The 22,857-nt window shown below is 36.1% G+C and overlaps 3 protein-coding genes across 6 annotated transcripts in view; 1 reads left to right on the top strand and 2 right to left on the bottom strand.

Moving 5' to 3' along the window:
• The window catches only part of nat10 (N-acetyltransferase 10), a 17,689-nt gene extending 15,207 nt beyond the window's left edge, over positions 1–2,482 (top strand). The window contains exons 22-28 of one of the 2 annotated variants that reach the window (XM_015049017.1): positions 78–185; positions 264–436; positions 511–630; positions 713–811; positions 1,856–1,929; positions 2,008–2,088; positions 2,166–2,482. In XM_015049017.1, coding sequence (XP_014904503.1) covers positions 78–185; positions 264–436; positions 511–630; positions 713–811; positions 1,856–1,929; positions 2,008–2,088; positions 2,166–2,298 — 788 coding nt within the window. In that variant the 3' untranslated portion in view covers positions 2,299–2,482. The remainder of the gene's footprint in view (positions 1–77; positions 186–263; positions 437–510; positions 631–712; positions 812–1,855; positions 1,930–2,007; positions 2,089–2,165) is intronic. The other variant, XM_015049016.1, reaches the window with a different exon arrangement.
• Positions 2,483–3,058: 576 nt separating this feature from the next.
• On the bottom strand, positions 3,059–7,963 carry mapda (N6-Methyl-AMP deaminase). The gene is made up of 10 exons (XM_015049025.1): positions 7,831–7,963; positions 7,569–7,699; positions 6,709–6,769; positions 6,534–6,621; positions 6,360–6,441; positions 5,621–5,747; positions 4,736–4,816; positions 4,525–4,663; positions 4,347–4,447; positions 3,059–3,344 (listed from the first exon to the last, which is right to left on the bottom strand). The coding sequence occupies exons 1-10, from the start codon at positions 7,870–7,872 to the stop codon at positions 3,135–3,137; spliced, it is 1,062 nt and encodes a 353-aa protein (XP_014904511.1). The 5' UTR covers positions 7,873–7,963; the 3' UTR covers positions 3,059–3,134.
• A 3,925-nt stretch (positions 7,964–11,888) lies between these two features.
• Positions 11,889–22,857, bottom strand: part of LOC106957618 (C-terminal Src kinase) — a 30,888-nt gene continuing 19,919 nt past the window's right edge. For all 3 annotated transcript variants that reach the window (XM_015049023.1, XM_015049022.1, XM_015049024.1), the window contains 9 exons: positions 21,051–21,270; positions 18,432–18,525; positions 18,288–18,353; positions 17,416–17,515; positions 17,242–17,332; positions 17,076–17,149; positions 13,924–14,119; positions 12,458–12,544; positions 11,889–12,366 (listed from right to left, as the gene is read on the bottom strand). In XM_015049023.1, the coding sequence (XP_014904509.1) occupies positions 12,193–12,366; positions 12,458–12,544; positions 13,924–14,119; positions 17,076–17,149; positions 17,242–17,332; positions 17,416–17,515; positions 18,288–18,353; positions 18,432–18,525; positions 21,051–21,270 (1,102 nt within the window). In that variant the 3' untranslated portion in view covers positions 11,889–12,192. The remainder of the gene's footprint in view (positions 12,367–12,457; positions 12,545–13,923; positions 14,120–17,075; positions 17,150–17,241; positions 17,333–17,415; positions 17,516–18,287; positions 18,354–18,431; positions 18,526–21,050; positions 21,271–22,857) is intronic.

The following is a 22,857-nucleotide window of genomic DNA, read 5'->3' as shown; positions in this document are numbered from 1 at the left end:
TCCCTCCTTGTTCCCTCCACCTGATCGTTCCCTCCTCCTGATCGTTCCCTCCTTGTTCCCTCCTGTTCCCTCCTCAGATTTCCGCCGACGCTTCCTGTCGCTGCTCTCCTACCAGTTCAGCAGCTTCCACCCCAGCCTGGCGCTCAGCATCCTGCAGAATAAGAAGCTGAAAGAGGAGGCCGCCTGTAAGACGTTTTTAAAAATAAAAAGTTAAATCTCGGGTTTCGGCTCCGGCTCGCCTGATTTGTGTAAATCTCCACCAGCTCTCAGCAGCGCCGAGCTGGCGGCCCACTTCACGCCGTACGACCTGAAGCGCCTGGAGCTGTACTCCAGGAGCATGGTGGACTACCACCTGGTCATGGACCTGATCCCCACTGTGGCGCGCATCTTCTTCCTCAAGCAGCTGGGTGACGTCTCCCTCTCGGCAGCGCAGTGTGTAGGTTCATCCTGACTTCAGCGGGTCTCGTTTGCGATGAACCGGATGCTGATTGGCTGACTCTTCCTGTCCAGGCGCTGCTGCTGGGAATCGGTCTGCAGCACAAACCCGTGGATCAGCTGGAGAAAGAAATCGAGCTGCCGAGCTCGCAGCTCATGGGGCTCTTTAACCGTCTCATCCGGAAATTCGTGCAGGTGAGTTTCTCCTGATTATTTTGTCAGATTTAAATAAAGATGTTGCACTAAAGCAACATGTTAACCTTTGACCCCGCTGCAGGTTTTCACCAGCATCCAGGAAAAGGCAATCGAAGCTGAAATGGTGGAAACTAAAGACGTCAGCATGGAGCCGACTGTCAGAAGCCTCAATGAAGATCTGGTATGAGAACTGAGTGATGCAAATGTTCGGGTTTTAAATTCACCAATTAGCGTTTATACAGCAAACACTACAGACCAACAAAAAGCTAAAAGGGTTGTTTATTTTACCTACAAAATAAACAACCGGATAATAGAACGAATAACAGCAACAAGGATAAGATAACCAAACAAACGAGGTTTATACTAATCTGGATACAACAAAAACAATGAACACGTGGTTTAGGATAAACTTTTACCTTTTTTCTCTGCAGTTGTTTTCTAATTTGAATTATTATTAAGTGAAAAAGAGCGAAAGTAAATAAATGTAAATGCGACAACAAAAACCGTGATCTTTTTATAAGATTTTCCCATTTCCAATATTTAGAAATGAAATTAATGTTATTAATTGCCTAATTTTATATTATATTACTTATAATTCAATATGCTTATTCCTGTCATGTTTGCTGAATGATTAATTGTCCTGGTAATTACTGCGATAAACAATATTAACGTATTGATATTATTGGCATATTGATACAAATTTTCTCTGACAGACCAGTGAACTTTCTTTTTGTAAAAAACACTAAAACTGGAAGACATTTTAAATGTCCAAGATAAAACACAACCAAATACAATAAATAAAACAGGTTTTGATGTTTCTGTGAACAAAATTGTTCATCAAAAAATACTAAGATTGGAAATGATCTGGTTTATGTTAATTATGTGGATAATTGATTATTGTTAGTATGCTTATTTATTATTGTCTTTTTTATAACATTTTTAATTTACTTTTATGTGTCTTACTGTGTAAAGATTTTATAATTGGTGTTTAGATATTTTCAATAATATCTCCTGATTACAGATTTTTTCACATTTCTTGTGAATTTGTAACATTTTTTCACACAAAGCCAGTTGGATTATCAAGTTTTCTGGAGATATTAAGATGCTCCTTTATCATAAAACATTTAGTTTTTTAAGTAAATTCCTCATTTTAAACAGGAGATCATATCACACTGTTAGTTTGTGTCTGAAGCAGAAACTGACTGTCGTGTCTCCGGATTCATAGAGTGAAGCTGCCAAAGAGTTTGAGGAGCGGCACAAGAAGGATCTGGAGAAAGTGAAGGAAATGGAGCTAGAAGAGTGAGTGTTTGGGTCGACGCATCACTGGAACGAAAACTCGGTTTGCTGCGTTGCCAACGACTTCCTTTGTGTTTCCAGGTACAAGATCCGTGGAGACGATGAGGAGTGGGACCAGGTGCTGAAGAAAGCGGGGAGCACGGCGGTCGTCAGCATCAAAAGGTGCAGCATCGCCAGGAAAACGCCGCTGTCTGCTTGTTTTAGGGGCTCAGTGGTAATCGTGCTGCTTTTTCCCACAGCGACAAGAAGAGGAAATGGGAAGGAGAAAACGTTGTAACGAGCAACGGCGACGGGAAGCAGAGGAAGGAAATGAAACACGGAAAATTTAAGAAAAGCAAAGACAAACATGGAAAATTTGGAAAGAAGGCATAAAAACCTGCAGAGTCGGACTGCACACGATTCGTCTTTGGACTCATAGATGCATAAAAATTCATTTTTTATTTTATTTCTGCTCCTTATTGACTTCATTTCCACACTTTGCATGAGGAACCTGTACAACGCTGTAAAACAGCTAAAATAACACTTTGCCTCAATGTGTTAAACATTTTATATTTTACAGTTTTGTTTCGGATTTCAGCACACTGCAAAAAACTAAATCTTACCAAGTATTTTTGTTCGGGTTTCCAGTGCAAACAGCTTAGTTCACCTGAAATAAGACAAAACTTACAAGCAACTTTACAGCATATTTAGGAGCTTGTTTTAAGTTAATAATTTTTTAAAAAGTTGGAGTATTATGTATTTTCTGGCCACATAGTATCATTTTGTGACATAATCAAGTAATTAACTAATATGACTTTAAAAAATGTATTTAGTAATTTACCTCCTCCGTCTCTTTAAAAACTCCTGCTCTTTCTGAAGCTCCGCCTTCATTAAGTCATCACATCATGGCTCCTCTATTAACCTTTTAAGTATCTGCTATCAGCTCAGCAGTTCTGCCAGGTGTTTGCTAATTGCTGCTGGCTAGTCTGAAGGAGCCGAGCTGATTTTACATAATCCTGCCTCTTTAGGATCTGGTGCCACTGGCAGATTATGTCACTTATGGGAAAAATGTTTTGTTGTACGTGAAAGAATCTGCCAGTAGAACTAGTTCTTTATCTTGTTGAAAAGTTACTTGTAAGTTTTGTCTTATTTCAAGTTAACCAAGACGTTTGCACTTTAAACTAAACTAAAAATACTTGGTAAAATTTAGTTTTTGCAGTGTAAAATCTCTAAGCCTGCAGCTGGGCTCCCTGCAGCAACCCAGGCTTTAATTCAGTCCACTTCTGTCTGAGCTGCTGCTTCACTTCGTCTCCTGCGAAGATGCAGTCCACCGCGCGCTCCGACAGCGTCCACACCGCGTCGGGACGCAGACCGAAGGTGGACGCAGCCAGCTGATACTCCTGAGACAAGTCCGTACAGAAGACTCCCTTATCATCCGTCTGGAACGCAACAAAACCATCACTTTCTTAGCTGCGTCACAATTTAAAGCCATAGGAATGAATTTACTCAGATGGTTGAAATTAGGACTAAAGGCACATTTCACACTTTTAATAGTCACTTTTTTCCCCACCAAGTTTTTCTTTTATTCCAACAAGTAGGATAACAGTGGACCTTTCATTTAAAAAGGTGAGACCCTTTTTATGTTTTGGATCTACAACGGTCTATAAATTCATTTCAACATAAACCTGACTACAATCCTGTTATAAAACATTGTTTTTTCTTTTTAACTCAGAATTCTTTTATGCATTTTAAACTAATTTTTGAGGCCAAACGTGTTTTTAACTGAGACATTTTGGCTCACACAGCAAAACATTTGGACACTACTGCTGTAAAATTTCAAAACAAGAAGGAAGTGGATATAAAAGGCATCTATCTATGAATAGTGCCACTAAATTAAAAATATATACTGTATTTTCCGGACTATAAAGCGCTCCTTACTGTAAGCCGCACCTACAAAAAAAAAACAAACTGGAAAGTATATATATATACATATATATATATATATATATATATATAAAAGCCGCTGATATATCCGCTGCTCTCAAGGACGCAGCTCTGCGTCATCAACATTGAACCATGGATTCGTTCACACCAAACTTACGTTCAACGGCCATCGATCTGGCAGTACAGATTGGTAGCCTTTAACGTAGAAGCTGGATCATATGAGTTTGAAAACATTTCTCCGTTGTACATGCAGCTAGCATGTGCTTCTTCTAAATGAAAATTAGTGCTTTCTTCTTTGATTTCCAATTTTGACTTCCAATGATTCAATTCCTGTTAAAGTGCCCCCTGGTGGTTGAAGAAAAATACACAGAAAAGCCGCACTGGGCTATTAGCCGCATGGTTCAATGGTTCAAAGTGTGGGGAAAAAAGTAGCGGCTTGTAGTCCGAAAAATACTGTAGTTTTATTGTAATTAGTTACTCCAAGAGGGGAAACTTACGCAAATGACACAGGGGTGACCCAGCTGGTACCAGTATCTTAAGTGGTGTTGGGAGTAACTCGGCACCGTTTGTCCTTTGACGTTTGACGTCAAGCAAATCTCTACAAGCAAACGAGGAAGAATGAAATCAGAATATTATCAGCTGAGAGTCGTTCTCTTGATCTCGGTTCAGTCTTACCCAGAGGAATCCTGCCTTTCACAGCTCGGTCTACGAGGGACTGAGAACCGCCCATCTCCGGATGCAGGAAGGTTCCGTGACCGATCCGGTCAGGAGGAAGGTTCAGCAGCAACTCGGACTCCTCCAGCTGGGAGGGAACCTGCAACCAGTTTGGTTCCAGTAACGGCTCTGTTGCACAACTAGTCCGAATAAATTAAATGATGAGACCTACTTCCGACATGTGCAGCGACAGCTTCAGCCCGGAGTTCCTGGCTCTCTGCAGAGCGGGAAGAAGACAGCGGCCGTCTCCCACCTTTAGACGAAAGCTTCATTAGCATGTGGATGCTAACAGAATCCAAAACACACACATGATGAAAACAAAGTAAATACGAAGGTTTATTATCTGACTAGGGATTACGGTGCACTTAACCTTTTTTTTTTTTTTTTTACAAAATATCCAATTTAGGATTTTATTTTTATCTATTAAATACTGATGTATTTCAATCAATCAATCACTTTATTTTGGTACATTGTCCACATTAAACACAGGAAAGAAAAAAAAAAACAATAAAGAAACCCTTAATTTACCAAAAGAGGATAGGCTGAAGCCAAGCTTATTCCTGCCTTCCCTTAGCCAAGGTTAGATGTAACATTTTTAATAACCAAAAGTTACATCATCTTCTTAACAACAAATTGTTATTTCCAAACAGTAAACATGGCTGTTGTTTCTGAAGCTTAGCACAAAAATAATACATCAATTATCTCATTGAACATTTGTCCTCACTCTGCAAACACACAAAATCTTACCAAGTGTTTTTATCTAGTTTCTGGTGCAAATATCACATGAATTAAGATAAAAGTAACTTACAAGTAACTTTTCTGTACTTTTTAGCTCGTTTTAAGTAAATAATTCCTTAAAACTATTTATAAAATACTACTTCTACTAGCAGATTATTTAACTTATAATAATACATCTTCTTATAACTTAGTTTTGTCTCATTTCAAGTGAGCTAAGACATTTTTACTAGAAACTTGAACAATAATACTTGGAGAGATTTTGTGTTTTTGCAAAGTTAACATTACACTGCAAAAACGCAAAGTCTAGTGCTTCACAAACCGTTGGGTCTCCGCTGAGGTCGATTCCCACCACCAAACCTCCAGACGACAACATGAACTCTTCAGCCAGCTTCACCGTCTCCATAGCAACCTCTGCGCCATTTCTGCGATCGATGGCCACCAAAAACCTGACAGATAAATGATGTTTAGTGTCAAAGCAGATCTGTTATTAACAATTAGGGCTGTAACTAACAATTATTTTAGTAATTGATTATTCTGGTGATTAATCAGATTCAAACAATTGGCACATTCTGCATTAACAACTTAAGCCTTTTTATACACTTTGAATTTGCTGAAAATGTGCTTTATAAATAAAATGACCTTACCTTATATAATATTATTCATAAATTAAGAGACTCAAATAAATATTTTAAAATAAATAAAAAATAAGCATTTTATTGGCTAAAAAGCCACAACATAGCACTCATTTAGTGAACACTTAATTATTTGTACAATTATTTGCGGAACATATTTCCAGACAAAGTGTTTTATCTTAAATACAAAATGTTTATTTTTTGTATAGATTTGGTTTAACTTCTGCTCTGACTGTTGATCTTTCCACAAATTAAATTTTTTGAGTCTGTGCTCAGATTAATCGCTTATATTGGAGAATTGATTATATTATATTATATTGGAGAATTACACTTACTAGATTAATTCACAATTACTTCAATAATCGATTTATTACAATTAATTGTTTCAGTCCTATTAATAATAACATGAAAGCGGTGAACATCTACCTGACGTCTATGTCCACTCCCTCGTTTTTACACTGCTGAATGGCTTCAATGACTGTCTCAATGTAACTCTTTTTTGTTAGTCCTGCAATAAAAAAACGCATCATAAACCAAAGTTTGATTCTAAGCAGTGAAACATTATGCCAAAGTTTCTGAATCCGTCTTTAAGATTTGCACCAGTGTGATTCTCTTCCCTCGGTGTGCTTCTGAGCTCAAGATATTTGACATTATCAGCTGCAAACTCTTTGATAACATCTGTCGCCACCTTGATTAAAAATAAAAAAAATCTGTGAGTGGAAATCTGGAAAATGTATTTTAAATAAAAGTTGTTTTACTGAAGATCCGTGCTCACCATCAGGATGTCCTCCTCTGTGTCCACCAGTTTGTGGATTACTTTGAAGACCTCAAAACATCTGCAAACATGGAAGTAAAAGGTAGAAAACTGATGTTGTAGAATGAGATAATGAATAACAATTTAACACGACTTTAGATTCTCAACGTCACAAAAAACAGGTATTATAGCATATAACCCATGATCAAACCAAACTATCCTTGATCATAATGATTATAATCAGCACATATTTACCCCAGTAAGCAGTGCAGCCTCTTTTATCAGAGATAAAATTATTTTTTAATCAATCAAGTGTGAGATCTGTTATATTAACCTCCTGTTGTGGTTAGTGTGTATGCAGTATAAGGGCCAGTGTAGAGAAGAACAAAAGGAGGAGCAAATTTTCACCAAAAAACTGTGAATGTTTTTAATTAATCTCAGAGATTTTCTAGAAAAAAACATGAAAATTCATGAGCTCCAAACGTAAAAAATGTCAAGTAAAAAAATAGAAATGTTGAGATTAATCTCAGAAATTTTCCAGAAAAAAAGCTTGAAAATATTTAATCTCAAATCTTATTAATTAATTTTGAGATTAAAATTACAAATTTTCTAGAAAAGAGCCTGGACGTTTCCTGGGCTTGTAAAGTCGAATATTTTCGACTTTTGGAAATTTTCTGTGTTTCAAAAGTTAAAAATGTGAGACTTTCGGATTTCAGAAATGTCCAAGTTTTTTCTACAAGCTTTCCTTTCTGAGAATAATTTCTAGATTTCTGATTCCTTTTTTCACGCAAATGTTTGACTTTTCGAGTCCGAGTTTTTCTCGCAAATTTTCGACTTTCTGAGCCCGGAGAATTCCCAAATTTTTCTAGAAAATTCCTCACTCGTCCAGCGTCCTCCGCTGGCCTTTTCCGATGGCCGTCATGCTGTGTTCAATGTTGAGGTGCGGTTTCCGCCGGATGAGCTTCTCCATGGTCTGGACGCTCACCGATCCGTTCAGGTGAGCATGAAGCTCCTGTTCACACATCAAAACGCTGATGTTAGCGTTTTAAAAGCAAATAACACACTCCTGCTGTTTTTCCTCATCAGCTCCTCCCAAAACATTTTCTTCTTCTCGTAAAACACAACATTACAGAGTTTCCTTACCACTTTCGGTAGATCCTTATAAAACTCAGCGTTATCGTCCATCCTCACAGTAAAATCACAGCCGGTGTCTCAGTCTCCAACTATTCCTGTCGATATTTTCAGTGCACGTTTTCGCGATGCACCTCGTGCAACAAAGAAATCCTTCCCTCATTCCGCAGCTCAGTTCCGGGTCCCTCAGCGAATCCCCTCCTTTTTTTATTCGTCCTTTCGGAAATCATTAACTCTGTTTAAGAAAACTATATTAAATAAAATGTAATGTAATAATATTCTACATAGTTGCAGAAAATAAAGTCTCACAATTAAATGCTTCTAGCTTAACAGAAGTAGAGAAAATGTAGTTCATGTTTCTGTTTTATCTCCTTACTGTAATACTTTGCTTCATTTTTTAAGACTTCATTTCATTCACATTGTTTTGCCCTCAAACTGAAGATTATAACCTGTGGTTCCTCCATTAGTATGTCAGCTTTAGGTGATAAAGCTCCTTTGCTTTCATGATATATTAGGGAGATAAATACTTTGTACTCTGAAAAACTTAGCGGAAGCTTTTATTTTAATATTTTAACATAAACAATATTGATATTTACTGCAGTAGCACTACATGTCTTTTTCTTCCTACTTCCCTTTTTATTTTTGATGTTTGTGTTCACCGTTATCGTGTGTAAATTTAGTTTCCTCTTTATTTTTAGTAGGTGTTCACTGCCAACAGCATCAGTGTTTGTGTCTGTTTCCTGCCCTGTCGATTCCTGGTGGGTTGAGGCAGATGGCTGCTCATATTAACCCTCTTTCTGGATGTTTCTTCCTGGTAAATATGAATTGTTCCTCTTCACTGTCGCCCTGTGCTTGCTCAGAATCAGGGAGATTGCGCTGAAGTGAAAATAAAATGTAATTGTTTGATTTCTTATGACATATACAACTTTTTGCTTATTGTCTTTGTCTTATCTGCTGACTTTGACTGTGTGGTACTATAACAGTTTTGAATAAGATTTATATGTAACTGTTTTGGACTGAACAGTATTACAATTAGTTGGATTAAAGTGAATGAATTCAGGTCAGTTTTTGAAGGAAAAATAAAAGAAAAATGAAAACAGATAAGTAAATGAATAACTATGCTGTTTATATAAATACGCTGACTTTCTCTAAGTTGGAACAAGTTTGTCCTTTGTTTTGTATCAAAGTTTTTGCATCATAATCAATTATTTTACCGCAGCTGACTTTCCCAGAGGAGGCTTCATTGTTGGTGCTAAATGTCTGTCGAAAAACAGAACAGCCAGAGTTGGGTAGTAATTAGTTACATTTACTTGAGTACCTTGTTTTGAAAACAGTGAACCTTTAGAAGTATTTTTACTTTTACTTGACTAATTTTATTATAGAGCATCTCTACTCTTACTTGAGTAAAATTTCTACCGACTGAATGAAAAACAAACATATTTTAACCAAAAATTCACCAGAAACAGATGCACACCTGCAGTTTTTGTTAAAGTTTCATCAGTTTTTTTATTGAGAGAAACTGATTTTAAAAATAATTAATTTAGCTTGATTTAGTTATTTTTTGTTACTTATAAAAATTAATGTCATTTTGGTTTTTAAAATACAACAATTTCCACTTAACTGTATATTTTGGTCCGTCTGACGATGTCATTTTAAAATATTAAACAATTCATAATTTGATCAGTGACTCACTACTTTTTACCAAATACTTTTTACTTTTACTTGAGTAAAAATATGCTGACTAGTGCTACTCTTTCCACTGCGAAAACACAAATTCTTACCAAATAATTTTTGGTCTAGTTCTAGAGCAACATCTTAGTACATTTGAAATAAGACAAATGAACTTAAAAGTTACTTTTTAGTAAGATATAGAGGCTTGTTTTTAGTAAATAATAACTTAATATTTATGAAAAAATACTAGTTGGCAGATTTTTTCATTTATAAAAATTTATAAATACTTTCCCCTGGTTATAAATTAATTTATCTGCCAATGTAAGCAGTACTTTTTCATCAATATTAAGGAATTATTTACTTAAAAAAGCCATTATATCTTGATAAAAATTACTTTATACCTTATTTGATGTGTACTAAGATATTTGCACTAGAAACTAGACCAACATGCGAGTGACACCAACAGGAACACCTGTATCGTTGTTTCCTCCCTGACTTCTGATGGGTGTGAAATTAATACTTCCCTTAAGCTCAAAAGTCACATTAATTCAGTAGAAAATTTTGTTCTCTCACAGTGAAGGCGCTCGTCAAACATGAAGCCTTTTCTCCGTAAAAGAAACCTTGTAGCAGTAATCCATAACCTCTTGTTTTGGTTGCTTTTCTTTTTTCAATCAGTTGGTCCTCAGTTTCTTTTTTACAACTGTTAGAAAAATACCACAACTTGATGAATGTCAGATAAACGCAAACAAAGCGACATTTCTCCAACTGTGGCATCATCTTACTGACTTTCTGTTATTCTCTGAATTCATTTAAAGATTCTTTAGTGTTTAAATCTCCATTTTATTTATCCAATTCCTCACCATTTCCATCTTTTTTATAAACTTTTATAACTCTCGCATACCTTTTATACTGTCGTCTTTCATCTTAAGCTTTATTGTCCAGTAAGTCATTAAGTCTCCTTGATTTGAAAATGATTCAATTAATTTCAAAGAGGCATGTTTTCTTAAAACAGTTTTTTTTTATTGTGGAAAATGGCAGCATAGTACATTTATTACCATTCAAAATCCAAACAGTTTGAGTCCCCCAAATATTCACACAGCAACATGTTTTTCTGTCAGATTTAGATTTCTGAAGTGAACTTTTTACACCGGCACAGAAACGTCTTTTTAGAGCTGCTTTTTTTTTGACTCACAAATAAACCAAGAAGCATTAAACATTTTCAGACAAATGAAGCTGTCATTTCATCTCAGCTCTTTAAACAAAATAATTCAACATTCAAACAATAAGCTGTACCTGGAGACATAAAAAATAATAATACATCAAGTAATGAAAAGCAAAATCCTACTCAAGAGTGTATTTCCTCTTCGTCTCTGTTGACAAATTAAAGGTTGGCACCAATATGATGAGGGATATAAAATGGAAAATAATGTGAAAACAGGTTAAGGCAATTGCTCAAAAGAAGGACTTGATGCTATTAAAGTTATTTATTGACTCCAGATAAAGGGTGGAAGGAGCTCAGCTGCTGAGAGCTGCTGACTTTGAAACAATCTGATACGAGGCATAAGAAGCAAATGTTTGCACTGCAAAAAGATCAAAGTCTCATCGCGGTCTAGTTTCTAGTGCAAATATCTTAGCACACTTGAAATAAGACAAACGTAAAAGTAACTTTTCAGCAAGATGTAGAGGCTTGTTTTAATTCCTTAATATTGATGAAAATGTGTTCCATTGGCAGATAAATTAACTTATAACATGGGAAAATGTCTGGTTATAAGTTAAATAATCTGCCAGTGGAACTGGTACTTTTTCATCAATATTAAGGAATTATTTACTTAGAAGAAGACTCTATATGACGTGTCAAACTCAAGGCCCGGGGGCCAAATCTGGACGCCACAGCTTCTTATCTGGCCCTCTAACATTGCGCTTAAATATTATTTTATCAATCAGATAAATTCAGTTTTATCTGTTTACTGTCAAATTATGTCAAGCCGTCCCTCCACTTTTCTGAGGATTATTGTGGAAATTCATGCAAAAATCAACAAATCGCTGCACTTTTTGCTCTAATGCATAATTGCACAATAATGCTAATGCATAATTGTAAGTTTATCGCAGATTTTTGGCCAAAATTATAAAAAAATATTGGATTCAAGTGACAATTTACTCCCACTTGCAGGTGGAAGTGTTTCTTATTTCTACGAAACAGCTGCTTCACCCTAACATGATGTCAAGTTATAATCCTAGTAATAAAGTCACATAAGGACAAATATTTCTAGATTAGTACCACAAACACTTTGATTTTTATTGCAAAAAATCCTCAAAACAATCGCAAAATCCTGGAGGGACTGAAAGGATGTTCAATGTTATTTAATTTTATTTATATACTTTAACAGTTTGTTAATGGGTTTTAGCAATAAATTCTGGCACAACCGGCCCTTTAAAAGCATTCATCTTGATTTGGACCAAAACTAAATTGAGTTTGACACCCTTGCTCTATATGTTGCTAAATAAGTTACCTTTAAATTAGCTTGTCTTATTTCACCTGTGCGAAGGTATTTGCACTAGAAACTAGACTGAAAATGCTTGGTAAGATTTTGCGTTTTTGCAGTGTGGACAGTTGTACTTTACAGTAAAATGAAAAGAAAACGCTTTGACATTTTAACAGAGTGGCAGTCCTTGCTTTGAGGAGTCAAAACGGACAGCGGGCGATCATTTTTTCTGAATAATATGTTGTAGCCACTCCTTGAGCATCTGGAAGCTCGGCCGCGCTGCGGGATCCAGGTTCCAGCACTGCTTCATGATGTTATACACGACTTCGGGACAGCCGTCAGGACAGTCCATTTTGTAGCCCTTCTCCACTCGCGGCACAACGTCTTTTAACGCCTGGAGAAAAAAAATAAAAAGCAGCAAAGTTGATACCAGAGAAAATTTATTTAAAAAAAATTATTTGTCCTACGTTGAGATTAATACTTACAATTCTTGGATAGGGGACTCGGCCAAAAGAGTAAATCTCCCAAAGTAAAATACCGTAGCTCCATACGTCTGACTTAGTGGAAAATTTCTGTTAATACAAGAAAAAGCAGAAGATTTTTTTTAAACCTGACTCATTTATATCCAATGTTTTTGCTTTTTGTGTGATTCTAAATGTTTCAGATCATCAAAAAATGGTAATATTAGGAAGAGATAACTGGAGTAAATAAAAAAAAACTGTTTTCAAATCAAAATTTTCACCTTATATAGGAAAAAAACTATCCAACCACACATGCCCCTGTGTGAAAATTTCCACAAGCTACAGCTTTAGCTGATTGCTGCCTGACATGAAGAACTAAAAAGAAATTGGGTAAGTCGAATCTGTCTGACAACATGAAGGAGGCTAAAAGACCTGAAAAAACAAAGTTACTGACATTAATCTGCTTCACTTGTCCTGTCTGTTTAAATTTGTGTTTTTATCTGTGGTTTTACCACTTTGGTACAATTAATGTCTTTTTAAATAAATTGAAACTGACACTGACATATAAAGCATTAAACCACATTGACACTCTGACAGTCAAACACAGTGATGGCTGTTAAAGCTGCATCGATCTTTAACCATCCTGACCTTCCTGTTCTGATTTCTGCTGATATTTCTGATAACTGATCATTTCAGGTGTTAAACAGTCACAATACATTTTCAGTGTTCTAATCTTATTTGACTGAAATACACGAAACAATACCCGTAAAAATAATACAAACTTGTTTCAGTTGCACATGAGATAGTTCTCTCAAATAAAATGAATCATGCAAATAGAAATTATTAAGCTCTCTTTAATTTATCGTGCGATTAATTGGTTTATTGTGACAGATCTAACTGAGACACGGCTATTCATGCTCAGAATCTCTCTGATCAATGGCAACATAGAGATGCCACTGCAGGTAGAAAAAAAGGAAGAGGAAATGATTGACAAAAACTCAGAAACTTTTAAGAAAAAAAAACAAGGAAATTTCTGAAAGTGAAAAGTTGACAGTCGGCTTGAAAAAAATATAAATTTTGAGATTATTTAAGAAATCTTTTTGGAAAAAATATGAAAAGTCTAAAATTTTTTACTTTTGAAACTCATAAATTTCCATTTTTCTCCTAAATATTTTATAAAATTAATTCCAAAATTTCTGAGTTTATTTCTCGCGAAGTTTCAACTTGTGGAGCTCAGAAATTTCCTTGTATTTTTTGAGAAAATTTCTAAGTTTTTTGGCAGAAATTCCTCTTATTTCTCTACCTACATTCTATCCAAACTAACAGAGGTTTGGATAGCTTTTTTCCTGGTTCTTGCGCATTTACGGTGTTTAGTATACAAAATAATAATAAAAAAATGTTAGTTTTACAAACTAAAGTATTTGTCCGACAGAAAAACAAAGTGGGACTAATCCAGTTTCTAGCAGCTGGCAGCTCAGCTGCGTCTGTACCTTTTCTCTGAGGGCTTCTGGTGCCGTCCATTTAACAGGCAACTTGGCCGTATCCTGAGTGGACGACGCCTCTTTGGTCAAACCAAAGTCGCTGACTTTGGCGATGTTGTCCTCCGACACGAGAACGTTTCTGGCTGCTAGATCTCGGTGCACGAAGTTGTTGGCCTCCAGGTAAGCCATGGCTTCACAGACATCTCTGCAGACGTGAAACACAGGTGATAAAAACGAGTCTCAGGAAGCGCTGACCAAACGTTTAACGCTACGACACACAGGTGTCTTCATATTCAGATGCCCATCTTTAGTTTAACAAAGCTTCAAAATCAGAAACATTTTATTCCATATGTGGGAGAAAAAACAAGAAACATGCACATCACTCTGAACATACCACACCATGGTGACACATGGTGGTGGCAGCATCATACTATGGGAACGTGCTTCATCAGCAGGGACCAAAATATAACTTTTTAATCTACATTCAAACCATTAATGCAGCTTAAAAAATCTAATACTGCACCCTAGTGGCAGCATCATGATGCTTTTCTATATGTCACTTTATGATCCGTCACACTAATGTGTCACAAAATATATTCAAGTTCGTGATTTTACATTAATAACATTTTTCAAAGTGCCATATGTCTGAGTATGCTGTATATGTTAACACTGTAAAACTGTATTTTTACCCCTGGTTATCATATTTGCATATTTTATTTTAAACTAACAATTGTGTTAATGTTTTAGTAAACTTAAACCAGCATTGCAAATGATGAAAATGAGCAGCACAAACTGTTTTCTACACGTCTGTTGACTAAAATCGTTTTATCTGATCAAAAGGGAGCATTTACATGTTCAGGTGAAATTTAAGGCTCAACTTGCTTTTGTTCATTTGAGCTTTTTATTTATTTATAAATTAATTTAATATAGTAAAATCATAACAATTCTAAGGAGAAGGCAAATGTCAAATATTTATTTTTTTAGTGTTTCACACTTTACTACAAACTTCCTCTTTCAGCTAAATTAACTCCTAAATATTGTTCTATTATAGTGAATTATTTTTATTTAGGCGGAGGAACACACTGTGGTCTGTTATACTGGTTTCATTAAGGCCTCCTATATGTGAAGTGGGGGAAGGTGGGGAGCGAACAGGCACAGGATGTCTAATCTGAAACTCCCACCACATCGCTTTTCCTGACGTTTGACTCAAAGGTCATGAGCAATAACAGTAATAAATCTACTGTATTAGAAGTACATACACTGTATTCACAGACAATTCTCACTGACATTACATCAGACTAAACCTTTTTCTGCTTTAGATCACTCAGGATTACATTATGTCTATTTGCTAAATGCCAGATATATGAGAGACTTTTAGAGGATTTCTGTTACTTTCTAACAGAAATTAGCAGTATGCTTAGACTGAAGCTTTAACTTCCTAGCTAATTGAGTTGTTGTTTCATATTTTCACATAATGTGCTTTTCTCTTGATGCCTTCTAGTCAATTGCACCAGTTCCTCCTACAGATAAACAGACCCACAACATGATGCTGCCACCCCTGTACTGACTTCACAGTTGGAGTTGTGTTATCTTTCTGTACTAGGAATGTTATTAAAGTCAGTTTTCAGTTTCATTAGACAACGGGAAAGGCTTCCAAAAATGAAGGTTTTTGAGTGCATTTGTGAAATGCAAATCTGGGTTTTCATGTTGCCTTTGGTGAAATGGCTTCTTCCTCACTGAGTGGTTTTTGTCTGTTTTTATTTACTTTTTAGGGCTAAGATGGGTAGAGTTCCCAAAAACTCTACTCAAGTAAGAGTAGCAATACTTCATAATGTAATTACTCAAGTAAAAGTAAAAAGTATGGTCTAGTAAAAAATTATTCCTACATTAACGTTTTTTCCCAAATAACTCAAGTAGATGTAACTTACTATTCAACTCCGTACAAGTTTGTTTGAGCTTTTACCTTAAAATAAAACCACGAGCTAATGCTAATTAAATCAAATGTTATGAATTAACCTATGACCATTTGCAACTACCGTACTAATCATTCGAGGCGCCATGATACCGGAAGTCTTGAACAGAGCGACTGAAATTATTTTCCAAAGTTGTTTTTACCAGTTTATTCGTGGCTTCTACTTGTTAGCGTCGAGCTAATTTGTCTGAACGTAACACACCTGGTTGGGGCTCAAAGACGACGGGATTTACAAAAGTTAAAAACAGCTAGCTTGGAAACCGACCCATAACGCCTCCCTCCTGACGTGTTGACCAAATTTAAAACCTTTCCTGAATTCACACCATATAATTTAAATCACTATGTCATAAACAGCGTTTCCCCTTAAACCGGAGCGGCCTTAAAAACGTACAAAAGACGAGATACTAACCAGTTTTTTTTTTTTTTTTTTTTTCATATATGCTAGGCTACATGACGGTGGGGTACTGTTTCCATGGTTACGGTTAGACGCGTGCCTTCTCCATAATGCCATATTTGATATAATCTTTCTAATCATACTTACTTATAAAGTTTATGAACGTTAATCTTCTTACCTTGTAAATAGCGTTCGCTGTAAACCCTTGATTACACCGAGGGCTGACTGTCAATATGATTAACGGCTGCTGCCGTGTCTTTCCTCATTAAAAGTCATAAAACAAAATGACAAGTTTGGTTTCTATCATTCTCTGTTTGTGCAGCCGACCGCGCAGCACCCCATGACCATTTTAAAGTGAAATCAACTAAATCTAAGCGATATTAGGTTATAGATGTCTGTTTTTAGACTGGCTTTAAATGAGCGCATAGGCTGTTTTGACGTCTGTCATGGCGGAGTGGGCGGAGTTCTGGAGAGCGTGACGTCACGTGAAAATTGTCAATAAGAAACTTAAAAAGCCATGTGGGATTTCTCAAATTGTGAATTGCTTTCGCAATTTCACAAATTGTGAAATCCCAGATGGCGAAGTAATCTGAGCGTATTAAACATCTGAATTTGATTAATACAATAAAATCTGTAAGATTTGCTCTGTTATTATCCTGGCATTTAGCTAAAGAACTGCTTTGTGTAATCCTAACGGACCTAAAACTGGAAAAGTAGAGTCTGATTTCATGTCAGACAGTGTTAAAAATGATTTTTTTAAACAGCATATGTAGATATCTGATTTCAAATACTCACAAAGCAAAATTAAGGAGAGCTTCTCCACCAAGTACTGTTCGACCTCTGGACCGTAAGTAGTCTACTAAACAGCCCTGAAAAATGAAAACAAACGTAATTTTTTTTTTATGTTTTAAGTTAAAAACTCTCCCAGCTGCGACAAATAATCCAGTATGCGTCCACCTACCTTGGCCATATACTCAGTAACTATAAAAAGACTCCCATTCTCTTCTACAATCACACCAAGCAGCTGTACCAGATTATTGTGCCGTAGTTGCCTAAGGAAAAGGAAGAGCATGAGGATGTCACAATGGGCATTTTTGTTTCTGAATCACAGTATTTCTGTATTTTAAGGCCTTACGTCATGACAGAGGCTTCTGCAATAAAAGCCTGAGCCGTAGCATCGTTTTTTATGCACTTCACAGCTACTTTCGTCCCTCTGTAGTCTCCCACCATGACATCTGGAGAAGAAAAACAAACAGTTGATCATAAAATGGGAAAATATACAACAGTAACAGCAATCTTTTGTAATGGATATGCTACCATTTCTTGGTCCCATCTAAGTTTTTAATAGTCCCAATCTTTAATGCCTTCTATTGGGTTTTAGTTGATAAACCACCACGAAGCAGCGACAACTGAGAAGCAGGAAGAAATAGATTCATGGCTCCCCTTTTTTAGGGCAAATGAAGATATGAAGAGTGGCTTCTATATGTTTGCTACCCCTTTTTATTTTACTCTCAAATAAAATCACAAAATCTGACCAAGTATTTTTTGTCAAGTTTCTAGTGCAAATATCCGTCCATTTGAATTAAGACAAACTAACTTTGAAGTATTTACTTTTCAGCAGGATATAGGACATTTTGGCAAGCATTGAAAACTCGACTGAGGAATTTTATAAAAATAGAAATAAATAAATATTTCTAATGATTTGAAGTGAATAAAAATGCACACCACACTTTTCAGTTTGTTATTTGAAGAAAACATTTAAAACAGTCCCTCATTTTCCTTCCACCTTACAGTTTGGCAATCTTTTGTTTTTGTTTTGGTTAACCAGATAAAATCTTAAAGAAATACCTTAAATTGTGTCTATATACATATATTTGTGTGTGTGTAAATGAAAATGAATACTTTCTAAATGCAGTGTAGATTTTTAGACTCACTTATACTGAATTCTGCTATAAACATTAAAACAGGAACTGTTCATCCTCACCATGGAGGAGTGAAGCTACTTGCCTCCAAATTCTCCTTTTCCAATAACCTGATGAAGCTTCAAGTCTTTTCTGTTCATCGACCATCCACCTGTTGGAAAAGACATATTGGTGACAACATGTTGAGATGCAGAAAAGGTTCATGCATCATTAATAAACTTCGTCTTACTCCTGGAGAACTCATCCTGCGCGGCCACAGTTCCCTCCTCCAGCTTTGGTTTTATGAGCTTGGTGCACAAACCGTCTGCATCTTTGGTGTAGTGCTGGACACAGAAAAAGAACCAAAACATGCTCAAATGAAGACAATTTAAAGTCACAATGATACACTGAAACAAAGAAAACTGTAATTATTTAAATAAGGAACTAAAACTTTCTTTATACACTGCAAAAACCCAAAACCTTATCAAGTTTTTTTGGTTTAGTTTCTGGTGCAAATATCTCCGTACACTTGAAATAAGACCAAACTAACTTCCAAGTAAGTTTTCAGCAATATAAAGGAGCATTTGTTAAATAAAAAATTCCTTAATATTGATGAAAAGTCCAGCCGCTCCCCTCAGGCAGGAGGCTGAGGAGCGTCTGGAGCAAAACAACAGGATGAGAAACGGCTTCTTCATTCAGCTGTCGGACTCCTGAACTCAAGCTGCACCTAACAGCTTCATCTCATATATATATATCACACTAATTACTTTATTACTTTATTTATTCATTTATTTTTGTGTAGTAAATTTCTTAATCTGGGACCTGAGTCCTAATTTTGTACCTCAAACAAGCGAAGCAGGTATGACAATAAAAATATCCTTGAATCCAGATTATTTCAGTCATAACACAGGGAAAATGTTTTGTTATGAGGAAATTAATCTGCTAGTTGAACCAGAACATTTTCATCCATATTTAGAAATTATTGACTTAAAACAAGCTCCTAAATGTCGCTGAAAAATTACTTGCAAGTTAATTTAGTTTTATTTCAGTTGTAGTAGAAATATTTGGTAAGATTTTGTGTTTTCAAAGTGTAGATCATTTTGTTTCTCTTAATATGTTGCTGTGCAGATTAATACAAATAAAAGGTCGTGTTTTTGCTCTAAATAAAAAGCTGAGAGTTCGACAGCTGAGTGCCTCATTTGCATCAGCCCTAAAAAACTCTCATTCACAGACGGCTAATGAGTCAGAAGCAGGAAGAGAGACGGAAAACATGCCATGCAGAAACTACAAAACAAGACTAATCAAGACAGATTTAGCCTGAAAGATGCTTATCTCTTCCTGGCAATCTCAACGACGTGTGATATAACTTACGCTATTTCAAAGTGTTTTTAACTATTTTTAACTATGAAATAAATTCGTGGAACAAACAGAGACCGCCCCTTATGTACCTGCATTACGTAGCAGACAATTTATGATTCATTTGGGATTTTGTTTTTACATTTTTATGTTTACTATCAAACTAAAAAAGCTGTAAAACAGGTCAACTCAGAAAGCTCCTCAACTATTACATTTATTTTGCCTTTCTCCAAAAACTTACATTTGTCTTAAGCCAGAAAACTACTGAAATCTTTGAATTTTTACTTTGTATTTATAAAAAAAAACCTTCAGTTTGTTTTGCAAAAAAAATTCAATATTTTGACCAGAACATGATTTATTGGGGTTAATGTTTTTAGGGGTGTAGTTTTTTGGGATCAATGTCTGGGTTGCTGTCAGGGTCTCAGCTGCCAGACAGACTGCAATGACTGCAAAAAAGCTTAGAAAATGGAAATCTAAGATAACTGTTTCTTTTTTTGCAGGTCTTCTTGGGTAAAGTTTCTGCCAGTTTTGCACATCTACCAACGAAAGTTTCAGATTTTAAGGTCATCAGCGAGATTTATAGTGAGATTAAAATACACACAGGTGGCTCTATTTACTAAATAACAGGCAGTTGTTTGCACTGGAATTTTATTTTAGAGTATCAGAGTACAAGGGTCTACACATAAATTCAAACCACATGGTTTTTTCTCTCTCTCTCTCTTTTTTTTTTTTTTTTTTTCCAAAAATTTCCCCTGCAACTGGAGCTACATATGACTTTATATTGATTTATTGCAGAAAATTCCCCCAACAACACATGTCTGTGGTTATATCATGATAAGTTGTGGAAAAAGTTCAAGTAAAAATGTGGTTGTGTGCATATCTGTGAACATTTTTAGTGAAAAGGACCTGGACATGCATGACTGAGGCTAAAACTGACTGCTTGTGCTTTAAGAATGTATCTGTGACATAATCAGTACCGCGTTTAGTGTTTTCTGTGTTTTTTCCTGGTGGTTTTATTGTTATCTATGCATTTTTTGATCCCTGTGTTGTTTGGTTTTGCAGAAAATGTAAATAAAAAACTTAAGTGCACACTAACAGAGCTGCTGCAACAAGAGAGTTCACAGCTCTCTGTGCAGGGTGACCTACTGGCCTGCAGAGGACTCTCTAAGCAAATCTGAATGCTTCATTTATAGAGAATATTCAGGAACTCTACTTTTACTCAGTAATAGTTTAAAAAAATTGCAGTTCAAAATAAGACCTTTACACAGGAAAAGCAGCCAGTTTGACAGTAAGAGCATCTTGCCTTTTTGAGGTTATAACTCTGAGCCTCAGCATAGTGTTCACTTCCTCTTTGACACTTCCTGTTCACCACATGTTCCAGGAACTACATGGTGTCTGTGAAGTTGTACAGTTATGTCTGCACATTTAATCCCCACCCACCTTCACTCCCAAACCATGTGTAAAAAAATAATGCATATAACTTTATTTGTGGCATCTAAACTGGGAGTCTCACCTCAACCAGCTGCATGAGGTTCTCAAAATAGGCTTCCTCGTCAATAGTGAGCTTTCCGTTTTTGTAGATGATGCGGTAGTGCTCCACCTTCCCGTCGCAGCTCACACACAGAGTGTAGTCGCCGGGGAAGTTGGTGCTCTCGCGCACCAAGAACAGGCCCGTCTCAGGGGGGTCAAGCAGCTGCTCGGCCTGGTCTCGAGTTATCTTCCCGTGGAACCATCTGGAAGAACCAGGGAGGGATTTATCGCACTCAGGAAAAATAAAAACAGTCCGCATCAATGTAGGTTCATTCACAAGAGAAACAATACAAAACATGTAATTACATCAGTGTTTGTTGCAGCAGACTTTAGATGTAAACTTTGAAAGTTTAGCTTAATTTTATCTTGAATTTTATTTCAACGCCTTCCTTCTGTTTTCATTGTGTCATGGACTCTTCTTCTAATTTACATGTTTAGTGTTAATGTTCAACTTTGCATAGTATTTTACATGGGATCTCGTCCTTCTGCATGAAATATGTATAAAATGGCTCCATTGCTCTCTTTTTGCTCACAGATACAGTTGCTGCACGACATCAGGAAAACATGCAGTTTTATAAATATAGCTAAATACTGCGATGACTGCAATTAACATATTTTCCTCAGTTTTCAACTGACTTTTCCACTGTTATTATTTCAATACTACTTTATATAAAAGTTAAGGTTTGGGTAACTGATTTTCTGTTACTTTATATGCATAAATTCATCCAACCATCAAATATATTACTGACGTGCAGCGTACAAATGCGCTGCATTTGAAAAAACGTCCTGGAAATATTCCATCCCAACAGTCCTTTGTGATTTTGATGTTGCACAGTGATTCTGCCTTTAGCATTGATATATGCTGTGCAGCTCAACCGTTTATTAAATGGAAGAATTTGTGGCAGGAAAAAAGAGAAAGTTGGCATTTCATTGTCAGGGAAGCAGGAAGAACATTAGAATAGCATAAATAACCCAGAATAAAAAGTCCAAACCAAACTGAAATTACAATAATGATAACTGCAGTTATTCTTTTTTATGATGTTGCAGTTTCTGTGAAAAATACTTGTGCTGATTAGCTAAAACATTCTTACTTTTCAAGGAACAGACAAACACTGCTGTTCATAGTTAATGCTGCAAACATGCTAAATATGCTGATCATGCTAAATGCTAATAACAGATGCTAAAGTGTAAACTAAATAATTATAACAAATAATAACTGTGAAAAAAGGGAAATTGTGTTTAATACGACTTCACCAATATAAATATTGGTTCTTGTTCACAACAGAAGAAGATTCAGCAATGAAACAATATAATAATGAAAAAAATCTGATATTTATGTATTTTAATAATAAGTTAAACAGAGCTGTTTTTTTAATTATCGTGTCAAAGAAAGTTTAATTTTTTGTGACTGTGTTTTTTTCAGGGTCTGTAATCTGGATATATTCTTATCTCTATAACTTTAAATAAATATGAACAAAAAAAAAGACAAAATTTGTGACTGAAAACATTTATAAACCTTCAGCTCCTATAAACTAAACATCACTGATATTTTCATGCAGTGATAAAAACAAGAACAATTCATGAAAGAAGATAAAATCAAACTAGAACAGCCAGCAGTTATCAATGGTTCCGAGCCCGACCTGGCAGACCCGACCCGGCAGACCCGACCCAGCGGACCCGACCCAACGGACCCGACCCAGCAGACCCGACCCAACGGACCCGACCCAACGGACCCGACCCAGCGGACCCGACCCAGCGAACCCGACCCACCCAACCCAGCCCCCCAGACC

This window comes from Poecilia latipinna, unplaced genomic scaffold (assembly GCF_001443285.1).
Source record: "Poecilia latipinna isolate Pla-1442-1.1 unplaced genomic scaffold, P_latipinna-1.0 Scaffold919, whole genome shotgun sequence".
Lineage (NCBI taxonomy): Eukaryota > Metazoa > Chordata > Actinopteri > Cyprinodontiformes > Poeciliidae > Poecilia > Poecilia latipinna.
This window is presented reverse-complemented; position numbering and strand designations above follow the sequence as displayed.